Source organism: Amblyomma maculatum, chromosome 1 (assembly GCF_055883805.1).
Source record: "Amblyomma maculatum isolate TAMU_Amacu chromosome 1, ASM5588380v1, whole genome shotgun sequence".
NCBI lineage: Eukaryota > Metazoa > Arthropoda > Arachnida > Ixodida > Ixodidae > Amblyomma > Amblyomma maculatum.
Window position 1 is genome coordinate 103,169,296 of NC_139344.1, and position 16,208 is coordinate 103,185,503.

The 16,208-nt window shown below is 49.8% G+C and overlaps 2 protein-coding genes across 5 annotated transcripts in view; one reads left to right on the plus strand and one right to left on the minus strand.

The window, feature by feature from the left end:
* The window catches only part of LOC146203351 (uncharacterized), a 205,774-nt gene that overhangs the window by 117,881 nt on the left and 71,685 nt on the right, over window positions 1–16,208 (plus strand). The gene's annotated exons all lie outside the window — the stretch shown is intronic.
* The window catches only part of Rhp (GTP-Rho-binding protein rhophilin), a 176,732-nt gene that overhangs the window by 47,282 nt on the left and 113,242 nt on the right, over window positions 1–16,208 (minus strand). Inside the window, exon 1 of one of the 4 annotated variants that reach the window (XM_084588698.1) lies at window positions 14,597–14,750. The exons of the other annotated variants lie outside the window; for them this stretch is intronic. Coding sequence (XP_084444824.1) covers window positions 14,597–14,608 — 12 coding nt within the window. The 5' untranslated portion in view covers window positions 14,609–14,750. Of the gene's footprint in view, window positions 1–14,596; window positions 14,751–16,208 lie in introns of those variants that run through there. 4 annotated transcript variants of the gene reach the window in all.

Here is a 16,208-nt window from a genome sequence, read left to right on the forward strand (position 1 = left end):
TGGATCACCAAGTCAGGACCGGTTAGAAGCTGCTTAGTTCAAATAACTGTGCCACTCTAGCGCGACACCGCGATGGGAATAGACTATATAATAAACGACATCAAGTAACACAGCTAGACAGACACCTGGCCGTCACCGACGTTTACTTCACTACCGCTTAATTGTATCATTTACTGGACCATAAACTACGTCGGTTTTATAACCGCTAGTAGTAAGCAAAGCAACGAACAACTGGGTACGTAGAAGGATTATTAACACTGCCAATAGTTCCCCGGAGTTGAATAAAGTGAAATAAGCGTATCGCTGCTCTTCAGCTCACCGAGCGAAGATTAACAGTGCACGCACGCCTCCTGACCAAGGCTAAGGGCTCGCAATGGCCAAAAATACGCTAGCCCCCTCTCATTTGCATTCCCCTCGAAGCAAGCAACAGCTAAAATAGGAAGGGGGAAGCTACGATTCGACGAAACGCGCGAAACGGCCACTGTCCATCTGGGCAGCAGCTCCACACGGGATGCGTTCCGCGAACGTGCGCGCTGAAAACTAACCGCACTGCTTCATGTTTAATGAAGCTCGCCGAAATAAACACCGATGGGCGTTCCCCCACTCACGTCTCGCATGTAATTACACGCGCAGAGTTCGGCCGACGGGGCTAGGACCCAAGGGTCTCCGCGCGCCGCTCTCGTCGTGCAAGTGCGCGCTTCGTTTTCCTGCTGCGTGGTGTGGCGTGCTCTGGAGGCCGCGCGCTTAGGGCACCAACGTCGTGACTCGCGCGGAATCTGCGCGTCTGGCGAAGCCATACAGTGCGCCAGACACCTTTTTGTCTTGGCCCACGATGGCCGACATTGCAAATAAAGCCATCGCCTGGCCACGAGGGCAACGACATATGCCGCGCGTTTTCAACGGGCACTGCAGATGCAGGACGTCCAAATATGCGAAACCGATCGACAAGGAGCACCATCGCCGCGCCAGAAATACCAAGCTCCTCCACCTGTGGCGATGAAAAGCCATGACACTATAATGCTGCTGCGTGGCGGCAGAACTTTGTGCTGGAAATAGTCACTCAATAGGCTCCCAAAGAACCCTGGTAACGAAAAGTAAGCGTTCATGAGACCACGAGCCATGTCGGTTTAAGAGGTCATGGACAATACTCCCCCCCCCCCCCCCCCCCCCGAACATTTTTTTTTTTCAAGTTGCCAGACCATCATGCACAGTATCCGATGAAGGTAAATAACAGCGTCACGGACTAGGCAGATTTCCAATTGACTGCATTACTGTTACGAGGGGACCAACGCTGACGCTGTACTTAGCGTGCGACTGAGCACGTGACTTAAGCGCGTCGCATACAAAAGTGATGCGGCACGCAAGCCGCGAACCCCGCGGCGTTTGCTAAACAGGATGAGGCACACCTTACGCCATGCGCCAGTAAGCCTCGGCATTTATGGATGAACACGACGGACCTAGACAAGTCGGACAGGGCGCTATGGACTCAGGGCTGGGCATCCCGCTGTGCTGCGCAAGCCCAATTATATTGTTTTTCCTCCACAACGTCATGGCGTCATGCGAACACACATGTCGATGTGCACGTGCAGGTGTCAGCTCGCACCAAAAGAACCGTTCGCACGCATCTAGTATACCAATAAGTACGCAGTTTCGTAAAATCCTTCCTTGAAAACAGAAGATTTGCAATACGGCTTAATGGCGATTCCATCGGATCATGTACCCCAGGGATCGGTACTGTCACCAACGCTGTTTAATATTGCCTTCATTCCCCTTGCATGGCGCTGGTATAATGTCCCTGAAGTCAACGTTTTGCTATATGCTGATGATATTACGGTCTGGAGTACACGCCATGACATCTTTACTCAAGCGGCAGCCTTGCAGTCAGCCTTGGATATTACTGTCAACTATGTTAAATCTGTCTGCCTAGAGCTTCCCACGAGCAAAACTATGTGCACGTCGGTCGCCTACCGCTGAGGTCGCCGTAAACTCGCGGCGACGCCGATCCGTCTCCAACTATCTGTAATCCCCCTTCACGGAAGTGAGACATTGAAAATTTTGGGATTATCGATTCATCAATCTCAGACTAAAAAGCAGGCAATGCAGACCTTGAGCCTAATAAGACGTATTGCTCCTAAATCCGGTGGCGCTCGCTCCCACGTCGCATGGCATTTGGTGACAGCGGTTCTTCAGCCACGCCTCATTTATCAAGCACAGTTTCAGCACTTGACAAGAGCTCAATGGGATCGTCTAGAAGCAGTAAACAAAGAGGCGATGAGTGTCATCACTTGTCTCCCCCGCATCACACCGGTCGTGGGACTACTAGAGAACGCTATGCTCAACACATTAGATGAACTGTTACAGCAACGCCGTGATGCTCGTAGTCTTAAGGCGACCATTTTGCACTCACTGCGAGCACTCCGGGCCTATGCTACATAGCACACCATATTGCCGCCGACATCGCCAGTTCTTCCCCCATGGAATTTTGTTCAGCTGAGCGAAAACAAACCTACTGATCTCCATAGACCAACGACATCTTATGCGGCATCATCCCTTCGTGAAAGGATCGCAGAGCAAGACAGCAAACTGCCCTAAGGCTCAATAATTGCATATGTAGATGCCAGCATTGACGTGAAACGACAACTGTAATTCATTGTCCTTGTAAGCCGGCGCTTAATAGCACATCCAGGTATCAATTTGCAGACCTCCTCCTTCTTTCTGTGCTGAGCTGGTTGCTGTCCAAGAGGCTCTTCGATCTCTGTCCGTCACGACCTTGCTACCTACAGCCAAAATTGTCATCCGCACCGACGCCCTACAAGCAATACGTCTGCTCCGACACGCCATTCGCAGTCCAGAAATCTGCCAGAATATACAACGTCTGGCGGCTCGCATCTCGCAAACCATTCGAATTGAGTGGGTCCCACGTGACCTACTCAGTTCGCAAACCTCTGCAGATTCTGCAACCCGCCAGGCGACTCTACCTTCATCAATGACACGCTTTCTCACTATGGATGATGCCGCTCTGCTTCTCACAAGAAAGGAACACCTCTGGCGCCCGCACACGTGCTCTTGTCCCACCATGCGCGGTAACCCTCCCCAGCGGTCTTACCCGCGCTGAGGAGGTTGCGCTACGGAGGATCCGGGTCGGGGTTGCCCTCATATCTGCTGTGACACGAACATGGCCTCAATATCGATATTTATATCAACGTCCAGGACGTCCTGTCTGCAAGTCACCAGATCACGAGGCAGATATTCACCTGTTGTTGTGGGTTTGTCCGGCACTGAAGCCGACGAGAATTCGGCATCTGACGGCAGTGGGCCTTTCGCCGAACAACTCATCTTCATACATTGCATGGACGCAAGGGCCTTATCAACGCTCTCGAACTTTATTAGAATAGCCAACCTTTTTTCTTTCACTTAATACCCCTTTAATTTGTTTACATATTCCATTATGCCCTGAGGCAATAAACAACGTTATTAAAAAAAAAAATAGGAGCGAATTGATAGCACCCGTAGTGAAGGACGTACTGATGGGAAACGCATAATACGGCCAATACATTATAACAGTCCCACTCCATTTCGATTCATTCTGCCCTTCGTCACTAACACTAACGACGCCACGCTCACGTTGTTATCGTCGGGAAAATAACTGTTAGCTACTCTCGCTGTGGGATTTCAGTTGTTAGGCGTTGGGAGGCGGGAGCTGACGATATGTGCCAGCAGAAAGCAATATGCATAGCAAGAAGAAGATCGCGGCGCAGATATGAGAGCAGACATGCGGTGGCCGACTTTATTCCGCAGTGCACGGGCTGAGATACTCAGAGTTGGACGAGGTGGGCACGATACGAAGCGTGTCATATAAACGATGCCCCGCGCACCGCCTCGAAGCTCACCGCGCACTCATTACACGTCTGCTCTCTCATCTTCCGCGCAGCTTTCTCGGAGCTCGCAGTCACGCACTCCTTCCTTCGGCAAAATTTCCGGAACGACATAACAGCGGTTCCACCGCAGGCTTTCCCTGGCCGGCCAGCTACGCTATTTATGCCCCGCCAGCGGCGCGCATCTGCGCGCATCGCGGACCATTAGCGCCGTAGCCCCGCGTTGTCTCTGGACGACGCCGCGTGACAGAACAATCCGTGGGCATCCGCCCCCAAAAGGCAGCCGGAAGGAAGGAGGCGGAAATTCTTGTCCCCGCTGCTCGCGCCACAGCTTTCGCGTCGCGCCTCGGCCCTTTTCCTGCTTTCGCCGGTGGCATCAATTACGAGCAGCGCCGAGTAAACGGCGCGCAGAAACCGACACGCGTAGTAAGTGCCCGGCTGGGAGTCGATGAACGGTAGAGCACGCGGGAAGGGAAAAGCGTGCGCCCAGCGCCCCGTTTTTCGCAAGCGCCGAACGGGTGCCCATAAAAGCTCATGGAGCCATTGCAGAACAAAGCGCATGTAGATGCCAGAGGAGAACGCTTGAATGGGGCAAAAAAAAAAAAAAAAAAAGAAAACTGCGACAGCAATTACACCGCCGCGGTAGTGCTGCGGACATGGCGCTGCGGTGCTGAACGCCTTTCGCCGAAACGAAACTAAAGGTACAGGTAGAAGCCGGATGAGGGAATCGAACTGTAAAACCCATTGGTCTCCACTAGGTGCGAGATCAGTGGTCGAACAGTATTGGCCGCACATCGACATCGGAACGTGCAGAAACGCCTATACGCACCGATATTATGGCACATATGCTGTGAGGAAACCGAGGCAGTGTAGATTAAATACGAACCCTACACTGCATGCTGTTTAAATAGAGTGAGTTTGCACTGATACGTTTCAGGCAATGAACTAAAGCAAGTAACTGACGCATAGCGCAGCCGCGTTGCAGCCATGCCAACGAGAGGGTTCTGAGAAAGCATAGTTATATTCCTTCGTTTCGCTGCGGTTGTCTCGTACCGTCGCCCACAGCAATGTGTTATCACATCTACGCGGCGCTCCGCCACTAGGGCTCAGCGGTTACGGCGCTCGACTACTAAGCCAGGTTCGATACCGCGCTTCGATGCAGGAGCCCGTGACTTCGACTACGGGGCTCCTCGTAGGCTGAATCGCTTCAGATGTTCAGCCCAATAAATGGGTACGCACAGTGTCGTCCACTCTTGGAGTGAACACGCCCCCGGGCCACGCTCTCTTCGGAGCGCCAGTGCTTACGCCCCGATTTCGCATCAAAGCAAAAAGACAGCCTATGCGAAGCACCACCTCCAGGTACCCCAATGCCCGATCCATTTTGCTTTGATGGGCGTGCGTGTCGAACGCAACAGTGGACGTGCAATTTCATCGCGATGAGTGTTCTAGCGTCACTATATAGCTGAAAGGTCGTGACAATGAAATCATTCGCCTGGCTTTTCACCTATTCATTCCTTTCTGCTTCCCGTTATTTCCATAATGAAGAATCTTTTTTTTTTTTTTCGGTTCATTTGCGATTGATTTGCTTCAAACTTCGACGCAGCAGCGAACTTTAGACAGTTTATAGATGGTGAGAAGGGGGTACTTGCGTTTTCATTACCCGGCTCTGTTTAGAACTTTCGACACGCTGACTTTTTTTTCCCATGAAGCCTTCTACCTTTATCTGCGCTCGTCAAGCCAGAAGTATTTTGAAAGCTTGTACGTCTTTAGACACATTCGTATGTGCATTGCGGAGCTGCAGGTAAAATATAAGGGACTAACGGTTTAAAGCGCCCCTCTCTTTCGGTTACACAAGCGTAGACGTACAGTTTAGAAAGCGGCAGGGAACTAGAATCTTTTGCTCCTATCCGCAACCCACACCCTCCACACCAGCTCAGTCTGCAGTGACCGTCACACCGAATTCATTAAAAAAATGTAGACCGCTGTTAATGCTTTCTTTCTTTTTTAAATCCTTGAAGAAGATATAGCATGGGTAGCTTTGGGATGTCAAACCCTACAAACCAAACCAAACCTAAACAAGAATAACTATAAAACATAAACCCAAAAATTTCGACGAATCTGACCTGTTCGATATATTAAACATGAAAAAGCTGATTTTGTTTAGTGCTGTAATGTAGTGACGTTGAATGACGTCAGTTCTACGTACAACATTGGCGCGAATTATAAAGCGTCTTTTTTTCTGGATGCGCCCTGCTGTATTTTCGAGGCAGTCCTTTTGAAGGACGGCTTTCGGCGCTCGCCAGCTTAGTCATTCTACTGGGCTCGAATCCTGCTGCTTGAGTGCAGTTGACGATCAGACCCAGCAAGGCACAGGAAGGGAACAAACCAGCATCTCTTCCAAAGGGACAGGCTCAGCATGCTTGTAGAGCATGACCTGTAAAGCGCTGGCTTAACCGCACAATCCGCAATACAGTGTCGAACAAGTATCCCAAAAATATCCGTGCTTCATTATATCAAGCCCACAAATACAGTGATAAAGCATACCAGCAAAGGCAACACTGACCAACATACGCAAGTTACCAATGAGCACACGTAAGGCAAACTCCACAGGGAGACGGGAGTTTACGTGTGAAAGTCCTGCGACACGGCGCATCAGTCTTTCGCATGCCGCGAGCTCAGTTTTATAAGCGCTTTGGAATTTAAGCACTTTGAAAGAACCGAGAAGCTTGACAACAGCGCACTCAGACTCTGGCCGCACGTAGAACGAGAAAACGACGGTCTTACAAAACTGGGAAGCATTCTACATGACAGAGGAGCAACTAGCATGCAAGACGAAAACTTCGCAATCGGCACATTTTTAGACAGGCGTGCTAACTTCGTTCCATTTCCGCGAGCACCATCGCAGACAGCGAGACGGCAGAAGAAACTGCTTCGTAGCACACGGCAAGGCTACAAATCTCACCAATGCTTATGCAGAATTAAAAGAGTACGAATAGTGTTGCACACTTAATATATTTACTATTTCCGCGTTGGAGCATAGGTTTTATAATTCCTTTATTTGAGTGTTTGGCCCCCAGACCTGTGACTGTGCTGCAGTAGCGCTAAACCGCCTTTCTGTCCAGCATTCGCGCCACCAGTTTACTTCCGCCGTGCAGCACCCACGGCAAAGGACTTAACCCACGGCGGCGCAACGGTTGGGGGCACCGTGGGGTGAACGCACCGCGACAGGTGTCGCAGCTATCGGCGGCGCTCCCAGACGCACAAGGGTAGGGATCCTACATGTTTCGCCGCGGCGCCTGCAACACAAGGGTCGCACGCTGTCCCCCGGCCGGCCCGGAAATGTGGGACGTCACTTAGCGCCGCCGGAAGAAAAAGACCATTCCGCTCAAGGGATGCAAAGCACCCGGAGGGTTAACACGGGGGTGTGGCCCGCGAGGCTCGTCAGCGACTCAAGTGGGCGCACTTGTTCTCGCTCACTGCGAGCGCCGCGTTGCCAGCTCATCAGTGTCGAATGGCACTTTATTGCCGCAGCCCATAAAGCGCGGGGAAGCCGCTATTCTTTCTCCGACCGGATGGCATTCAGCCGCAGAACCGTGAGATCGGCTATCAACTTGCCGCGGCGATTAAGGATCTCCGGCGGAGAAAGATACGGAGGGTGTGGCGCCAAGCGCACGCTCGGATCAAGCCTGTGTACGCCCGCCCACAGGACTACACAGAACTTCGCCACCAAGGTGAGCGACGCTATAGAATGAACCTAGTCACGCGCCGGAGAAAGTGGTGAACAACAGACCAAGACGAGCGAGAAAATGAATGGAGCAGCTCAGAAGAATTACGGGACATCTCATACGGCAACAGTCGGATTTGTTCTCGACTTACACGCGTTCTCGCAGAACTTTTCTGGAAGGGGAAGTTGGGTGCTGGGCAGTGAAGGAGCAGCACTGCTCTCGCAGTAAATGGGCACTCAGCCTCTCAAGGATTTGTCCCGAGCCCTTACGCATCTCACACATTGCATGGGAGCGTGTGCTCGCGAATCCGGATGCCGGGTAAGGTGACCGGGAATCTGCGGTCTAGACAGTCGACAACGAATGTTTCTCGCGCGTCGACAACCAAGGTAGAAAGCCCTAGCAATACGCACGCTATATTCTCACGCAATGGCGCGTTGGAACATGCAAACAATTTTCTCAGACGTCAAATGCGAGTGAACTGACGGAGTGTTTTTGAGACGAATACATCTTTTTACGCGCCCTCCCCACTCGTCACGCTCTTTCAGCCTTAGAATACGCTTCGGCAGCATCTACTGACACCCTGCCTTAACCACCAGGGCCTGTGGTTATTCAGCGGCTATTCCAACCACAGAAGCGGGGCAGTTTGCACGACTCAATCCCAGCGCTCGGGATGCAAATGACTAAGACGCCCTTGCCACGCACTGCCCTTGGCAATCGCGCCAGCCGCACCGTTTTGCCTTATTTCCGAGCTCGACCGATAGCGAGGTAAGTAGCTAACGGACGAAGCGAACACAATGGCTTTATCGCATCGGCCGCATTTCGCGCACGATTACCGCGTGTGTACACGACGGTTCGCAAGGGCTAAGGACACGGACTTGTTGGCACTGGACAGGAAAGGCAAGCGACAAACGGGACCAAGAAGCATCGAAAGAGTGACGCCACGTACAACGTGGACTCGCCAGATTTGTGCTTGATGAGTGTGACTCGATTTCCCCGATAGCAGGGGCCCGAATCTCGAAACACACTGTCGTTCTGACTAGCTCTCAAGTGTGAGAGTCACGTGCTTCAAACTTGTGGCGCGAAAACATCAAATAAGGAAGCCACTTTTGCTATGGCATCAAAATGAAGTGCCCTAAAAAAAAATGATTCCGAGGCCAGCCGGGCACCGAAAATAGCCGCAGTGGGAATCACATTTCAAGAACATGTCATTCTGACGTCAACACAGAAACTGGCTTCCTAAACTGACCATTTCGCGTCATAAGTTTGAAGCCCGTGACACTAATTGGCACCATTGCCCCTGCGTGCGCCCTTCCTGCTGGTATTGCATTCACTGTGCGTGTTAGCGCGTTCCACTTAGACTGTCATGCTTCGCGCGGCATCTATAGGAGCCGTATGCGCCGAAACCTCGGTTTGAAGGCATGCCACTGAGGGTACATATATGTACGTCACTGGTTCGAACCAGTCGCGAGCTAGCCTCGAACTTGACTAGCACAAGTATATGGTATACGCAATGAGAAATTGCATGACACCCTGCAGCGCTGTCGGATGAATGGTCGCGTCACAGTTTTTACACGAATGTCGGGAAAACTGTCGCCACATGGAGGTTAGTTGGCCTACATGGGCCCGACAGCGGGGGCTCGAGTTGAGACGAGTGGACTCGACCGTACCAAATTTACATGAACCCGACCTGACGAGCGCAGAACCGGCTCTGGACGAGCGTATTGTGCCTCGATGCGCCCTTGATAAGCGTAAGGCTTAGACAAGCGAGGACTGCGGCGGCACCTCGTGTTGAGGCGAAGAACTAGCAAACGGCACCCGATTCCGGTTTTTCCCCGCGCGCATCTCTAGCGTTTTCCGTACTGTTCTCCCTCGCTATGCCCCGACTCAACTCGACAGCGTTTACATTCTTCCTGCAGCGTAGCCTTGCCGCTGAATATAAACAGCTGAAAATACACTGAATATAGTTCAAACGTTTGTGCAATCATTCCAAATGTCTTCGAATGCTTATTAACATACTCAAATTGTTAGTTAATTTTGAGCATGCATGATTTAATTCATTTGATCAACCGAATTTGAGGACATTTGATTTGTACCTTGAAAAGTGTGAATATAGCACATCCGCAGTGAATGTGATAAAACAAAGGGTAATGAATTAAAAAAAAAAAAGTACTGCATGCAGTCCTTAATGTGAGCTGGAATTGACACAAGGCTAAAGTAATCACCGCACTTGGGGTGTAAAGGAGCTAGCGTTTCTGAAGAGCTCCGTCGGGGTGACGCAGTGATTAGGGCGCTCGACTACTGTGCCCAAGGATGCGGGATCCCTAGGTGGTCGAAATTTCCGGAGTCTCCATTATGGCGTCTCTTATAGCCTGAGTCGCTTTGAGACGTTCAACCCCACAGGGCCATGATGTCAGCATTTTTCACAAGGCACATGTTTCAAAGAAAGTACCGTTTTCTTTTATCAAAATAATACAAGTCCAGCTATAAATATAGCACATAAGCAGGAAGAGTTACGCTAAGCATTGCCAACTCTTAATTGCAAATGGAAGATAAATACAATTTTCGCGTACATATGTGGTCCACTACTTTAATGTAGATTTTCTCTAAACACTTCCGGGCCTTTAATGTAGATGTTCTCTATTCGCAGTACAGTATGCACTTCTCACAGCATGATTAGTATGATATACAATCAGTGTGCCATATGATTCTGTCTCTGCAATGAAAATGCGTTACTGGAGTGAACCCCCACACATTTTCTGGAGACAGTGCATCACATGCAGCAAGCTCTGCATGTTCCAGCTAGAAACGAGGAATATGTGGGGAAATTCACGCTGATAAGATGCTCGAGCTACACACATTTGCTACCGGTGGGGAGAGCCACGCGGCATCGCTGAACACATACTGATGTAAAGATAGTGTTTCTTTGTTAGAAATGGTGTGCGTACATGTGAGCATATTTGCATTCTTCTTCTCACAGTAAAATAGACTTGTTATAAACCACCCTTAGGTTGTAACGTCAGCTGAAAATTATTTTAATTACTGCCTCCTGCATTTTTTTTCCGCAAGTGTTACTATATATATATATATATATATATATATATATATATATATATATATATATATATATATATTGTGAAAGAAGGCCAGGTCGAGACGCCAAAGACGTGACGGCAAGGCAAGATACGCCGTGTCAGCGTTTTAATGGTTTTAATCTGATGGAGAACCCAGGCGCGTGCTGGAGCCGGCGCCGCGGGACGATGACGATGGTATGTACAAAAGAAAGAAGAAGATTATGGTATGTACAAATGAAAGAAGATCCGTGGAAGGCTCACAATATATTTGCCTTGCATCTATTGCACATAAAAGAATCAGGTCCAACTTTCATATCCACAAGAATGGTCTGAAATCACTGGCCGATAAGAAAGTCACGTGCTTTAGTTGCCACCCATGTGTCCCAGAGAACTTAATCTTTCCACAGACATCCGGAAATACTGGAAGAAGGCCCCATGGCGTCTTTACTCAGTACTGACGTAAAACACCAAGTCGACGCAGATTACAGACACCGCTAGAACATATGCCTACCCTGTTAGTGGATGATTGCACCACCAGCGATGAATCGCACGACTAATGGCTAGCTCACACACTGCGTGTGTTGCATATGGAGGTGTACAAAAACCCAAATAGCGAAGCAATAGTTTGGCAACGAGCGAGTCATCGTGATGAGCAAAAAGCGTTAAAACCCACGCCGTAGCCATACAGTTACGAGGCAATGTAAGGCGTGCCAATCAGAGCACTGCAGTCGTCCATCTCTTCCGACCCATGCCCGTGAGCAGAGTGGGCGCATGATAATGCACCTCAACGCTCATACGGCGCAGAGCGGAAGAAGCTCTCAGGACGATGTTCATTTTTTTTTTATATATATATAGCTGGGGGCCTCAAATTGCAAAAATATAGCAAATTTGAAAACATCACAGGGGAAGTTGCAGGGCAACAAAATATTGGACACGAAAATAAAAAAAAAATGGTCTGTTTACGCCCTAATACAGCTACTATAATAGCTCTTTCCAAATTTAGGTAGCTACACTAACTGACCAATTCAACCTGCAATGGCCAATTTCCATTGCGATCTTCTCCCACCAATCCGATTTGCTTGAAGTGTTGAATCATCATCTATTTTTCCGTATTTCTCTTTTTTTTTCGCCACTCATGTTCAGTGTAGTTCTTTTTGACATATGTCGTCTCCGTGTTTTTTTCTTCTTTACTGCCGCTTGGTTTTTCCATATTTTCGTTCACATTGTTTAATCACCTGAAGTTTTGTGCTGAATTTGTTATTCAATTTCTGCTTTTATGGTAACTTCTTATGCATGGCTATATATTCACAGCGTTGTCTCCCCCCTTATATAATGGCCCCGACGGGGCCTTTAAGGGATCAGTAAATGATGATGAAGAAAGCCCGACAAGAAATTCTAAAGGAGCAGTTGTCATGGTGGCAAACTGTTGTCCACTATATTCTCCCCCGTGAGTTCGGACAATACATGAGCTGTACATGTAATTTCTGTCTACAAACCGTGTACTATTGCCTGCGTGAGCATTGGTATGGTATATGGCATACAAAGTTTAACTTGCCAAAGCTACATGGGGCTATGGGTTTTAGAATAATTTCGACAGCCTGCTGTCCTTTAGTGTGCACAAGCATCCGACACAGCACAGCAGTGGCACTGGAAACCGCAACTAATAATAAAAAGTACCCACGTATATACCTTATTCAGTCATCCGCGATGGCATTTTAGTCAGCTCCTGAGCCAGCTGCACTATCAGGTTTCCATCGGTCGCTAAGCAAAAAATATAACTCAAGAATGCAGCGGAAAACGCCCGTTTTAGGAGCCTCCGTGTAAATCGGACTATGTTTAGCGTTTCCGCTATGCTAAAGCTATCTGTGAGGACACGCGGCACACTAACTTATTTCCCTTACACCCGGTATCACGCTAACGCAAAAACTGAATTTCACACTCCTGGGACTACCCTAGCGCTTAAAAAAAAAAAAAGAAAGAAAAAAGAAAAAAAAAAAAAAGGTGCGTTTTGGGGGTTAACAAGTTGGAACGTCCACAGGCCAGAATATGGAATCGAACCATGGGACATGTCATCAATGGGAGTGCACGGCGGACAACGTGAATGGCGTCAAAACCGGAGCTACAACCGCTGAACGCGGTCAGCGACTCCAGACAGCGCAGCAAAGGCGAGCCGGCGTGCAAAACAAAGGAGGCGCGCCGAAGAAAGTCAAGGAGCGTCCCTGGAGAGGGAAGGGCCCCTCCCGTGATGCACCAGATGTGGCAGCGGCAACCACGTGGACACCACCGCAACCGGGCGCACAGGTCACGTGGCACGGGAAGCCACGTTCCGCAGGCTGACATCACGTCCGGCTATTCCTCGCGCTTCGCAGGGGAGGGGAGAAACCAGGCATGCCGGCCGCCGTAGGCATGCGGTCAGTAGGCAAGCCCTCCGTCGCGGCTAGAGGGGGGACCCTCGCCGCGTCCCCCCCTTCCCGAGGTCGCCCGCGCGGGTCACGGATTCCTACTTTTGTTTACAAACAAGGACAGCGCTACAAAAGCGCGGCGCTGGCCTTTGTTGGCCACTGGTCCCCCCACGAAAAGAGCGACCAGGGGTGTGAGAGTGCTCCTTTTTTTGCCCGAAAATTCCAACAGGTACGGCGCTTTTCTCGGCCTCCCCGGACTTTGCCACTCAACAGCACGCTAAGCCATGCCGCCAGAGGCTCCTACACGAACGTTGCCTACACGTGCGGGTTTCCCCTCTCACAGCAGCAGAAAAAAAAAAAAAAAGAAAAAAAAAAGGTTTTCGCACGAGTACGACCTCCCCATTTCGACGCGCATGCCCTAACATAAAAGGAAAGTAAAAATCACCCTTTTCAACGTATCGTTCATTGGGTGCTGCTAGGGTGACTCGAACAGAGAAGGTTGCAAATGCGGCACATGTGACTCAAATGTTGTCAGTGATCAGTAATCATAGGCTCTAACCAAAGATGGCCATTTTGTTACTGCGGCCACAAAATATATAACCATTTTGTCACAACACTTGTCGGCCTATGAATGAAGCTCGCTGGTTCAGTTCTGCAGCAAGTGTTCGCTCCTATGCGCGGTTCACCTGCCAGCAGAGGCAGCAAATGTAAATGAATAAACAAAAAATGAAGAGAGCGATTTCAACTGGGCACCATGATCCGAAGTATGCCGCTCTTTACGCAAACAAAAGTACTACTACACAGTCACTGAGCGGAATGCGCACAAATGTAACTGCTACCTGACCACATTACGACACAAGGGGGAAATATCTAAGCGCTTACAAAAACAGGACGATAACACAACTCCCTGCGACAAGTCGATCACCGTCCGCCAAGCGCTGCAGGTGAACGCACCAACGAATGAGGTACGAAATCAGATAGTGAGGCCACGTGAACATTTCCCGGTTTGTCTGCTGTCGAGCACGAGCAGCCGAACTCGCTAGAAGCCCTCTCCGGTCGACCGACGGGTTTCGACAGCCACGTGACATACGTGAAAACGCCTCGTGAAACTGAACATGTCAACGTAGGACACGCTCATAACGCGGGAGGATGCATTTCACTGTCTGCACGACCATACTTCTGCCGAAAGTCAACATCGGCGCCGCCGGAACATCCAAAAGAACGCCGCACTCCGCCAAATCTGCATAGCGAAACTCGCAACGCAATGCTCAGCACTAGGCGTGCTTTAGATGAACCTAGCGTTGCACGCGGATAGTTCGCCCAGCCCATCACAAGTCACATCGGTCCGACGGTAGACAAAACACTGCCTGGAGTGTAAACAGAAGCATGCCATCTAGGACGTGCAGAGCGTAGTGGGGGAGCTCCCGGAACACAGTAAGACACTGCCGCTATGCGATCCGAGCGACCATGCCAAACTAAACAATGGTGCAAGCAGCAACGTTGAAGCCGTTGAAGCTACTTACATCTTCAGCCATGGGACGAGCCGACGGCAGAGGCTGCTTGAGAACATGCACGATTAGGCGCACACAGCGGCATGCGTACCGGAGCGGCGAAATACCGAAGAAGCGACGGTGGCTCCTCTGCTTTCCCCTAGCGGTGATTGCAAAAACTACTCCCTCCTCCCGGAATAAGCCACACCCTCGCCCATCGCCCCTTCTCTTTCCCCGGCGCGTGCTCCGCGCGCGTACCTCGCGGCGGGAACGCGCTACCCCGCTGGCTGTTAAACTCACGTGCCTCTTCACCAATTCAAATGGGAGCTCGGGGCAACATATGCATAAGTACATACGACGACGCGCGTGTACATTACCACTGGCGCCTCGGAAAGCGGACGAAGAGAGCACTAATACAAGCGAGCGCTGCTGCGCAAGCCGCAGTGCGCTTGAAGGTTTAGCATCTTAGCATCTACATGCGGCACCACCGCACCCTCCGCCCCCACTCTTCCTTTCCTTTTTTTTTTTTTTGCCCTATCCAGCTTGTACTGTTCATAGTCTACATCAATATAGACGCGCTTTCTCGTCTGTCAAAGCGAAACGAGGCCGCACCTTAAACAAAATTCGAATTAGGAAACCAACTTCAATAAAGTTAAAATTTTCACACTGTACTGCATAAGAAAAAAAAAAAAAAAAACGAGGTTTAACTTCACTTACATCGATTTCGCCAAAGAATGGCAGAGAATTTTGCGAAGTGAAAAAGGTCTTTAGTTGGATTGGTTTTGGGGGGAAGGTAGAGCGCACTATCCGTCTCACTTCTCGGTGGACATCTACACTTACAATTAACTGCATATAATTGGACGTACATATGTCGCCGGTTCGAATCCTCGTCGCAAACTAGCCTCAAACTTGAGAAGCAGATGGATGCCTAGTGGGAAGCGAAATGCTATGGTACCACTCTGAACGGTTGCGTCACAATTTCGGTCCTAAATCACGTGCCATATTTTGTCGAATATACAAGCGTTAACCGAATCTGCTAAGCTCCTAGCTAAACCGCCGGATTATTTATTTCGCACAGATACGAGCGACGCCTAAAATATCAGCCTGAACGATTCGGAACGACAAACAATGCGCGCTCAGAAGTCTATGTCTCTGCGGGCCAGAGTTTATAAAACACAACTGCTCGATCACTGTTTGCTCGCCGTCAGTTTGCGGAGAATTCCTGCCACGTGAACGGAAAGCAGCAGCCAGTGAATGAGGGCTGCGATTAACAGCGCCGTCCTTCATAGGAGAAAGAAAATTACGCTACTTGAACGCAGAAACTCACGGCATCAGTGGTTTTAAAACAATACGACTACTACGCACCCGGCCTCTTTAGTTGCTTTCTATCTTTTTTTTTTTTTGTTGTTTTTGCAGAATACAAATAAAAATAACTGAGTGGGAAAGGGGCTTAATTATTTCTCTTCCTGTAAAACATCCTTTTAATGTTAAAGCTTTCCTGCTCTCGCCTTGCTTCCTTAAGTTCTTTTGTGTGTGTGTGTGTGGGGGGGGGGGGGGGGGTTGTATAGAAGCCGATGTGTCGCAAGCCGTGCGATTCGGATCGCTTTTCAAAGGCGGCACCAAGCGCTGTGAGCCGTACGCATGT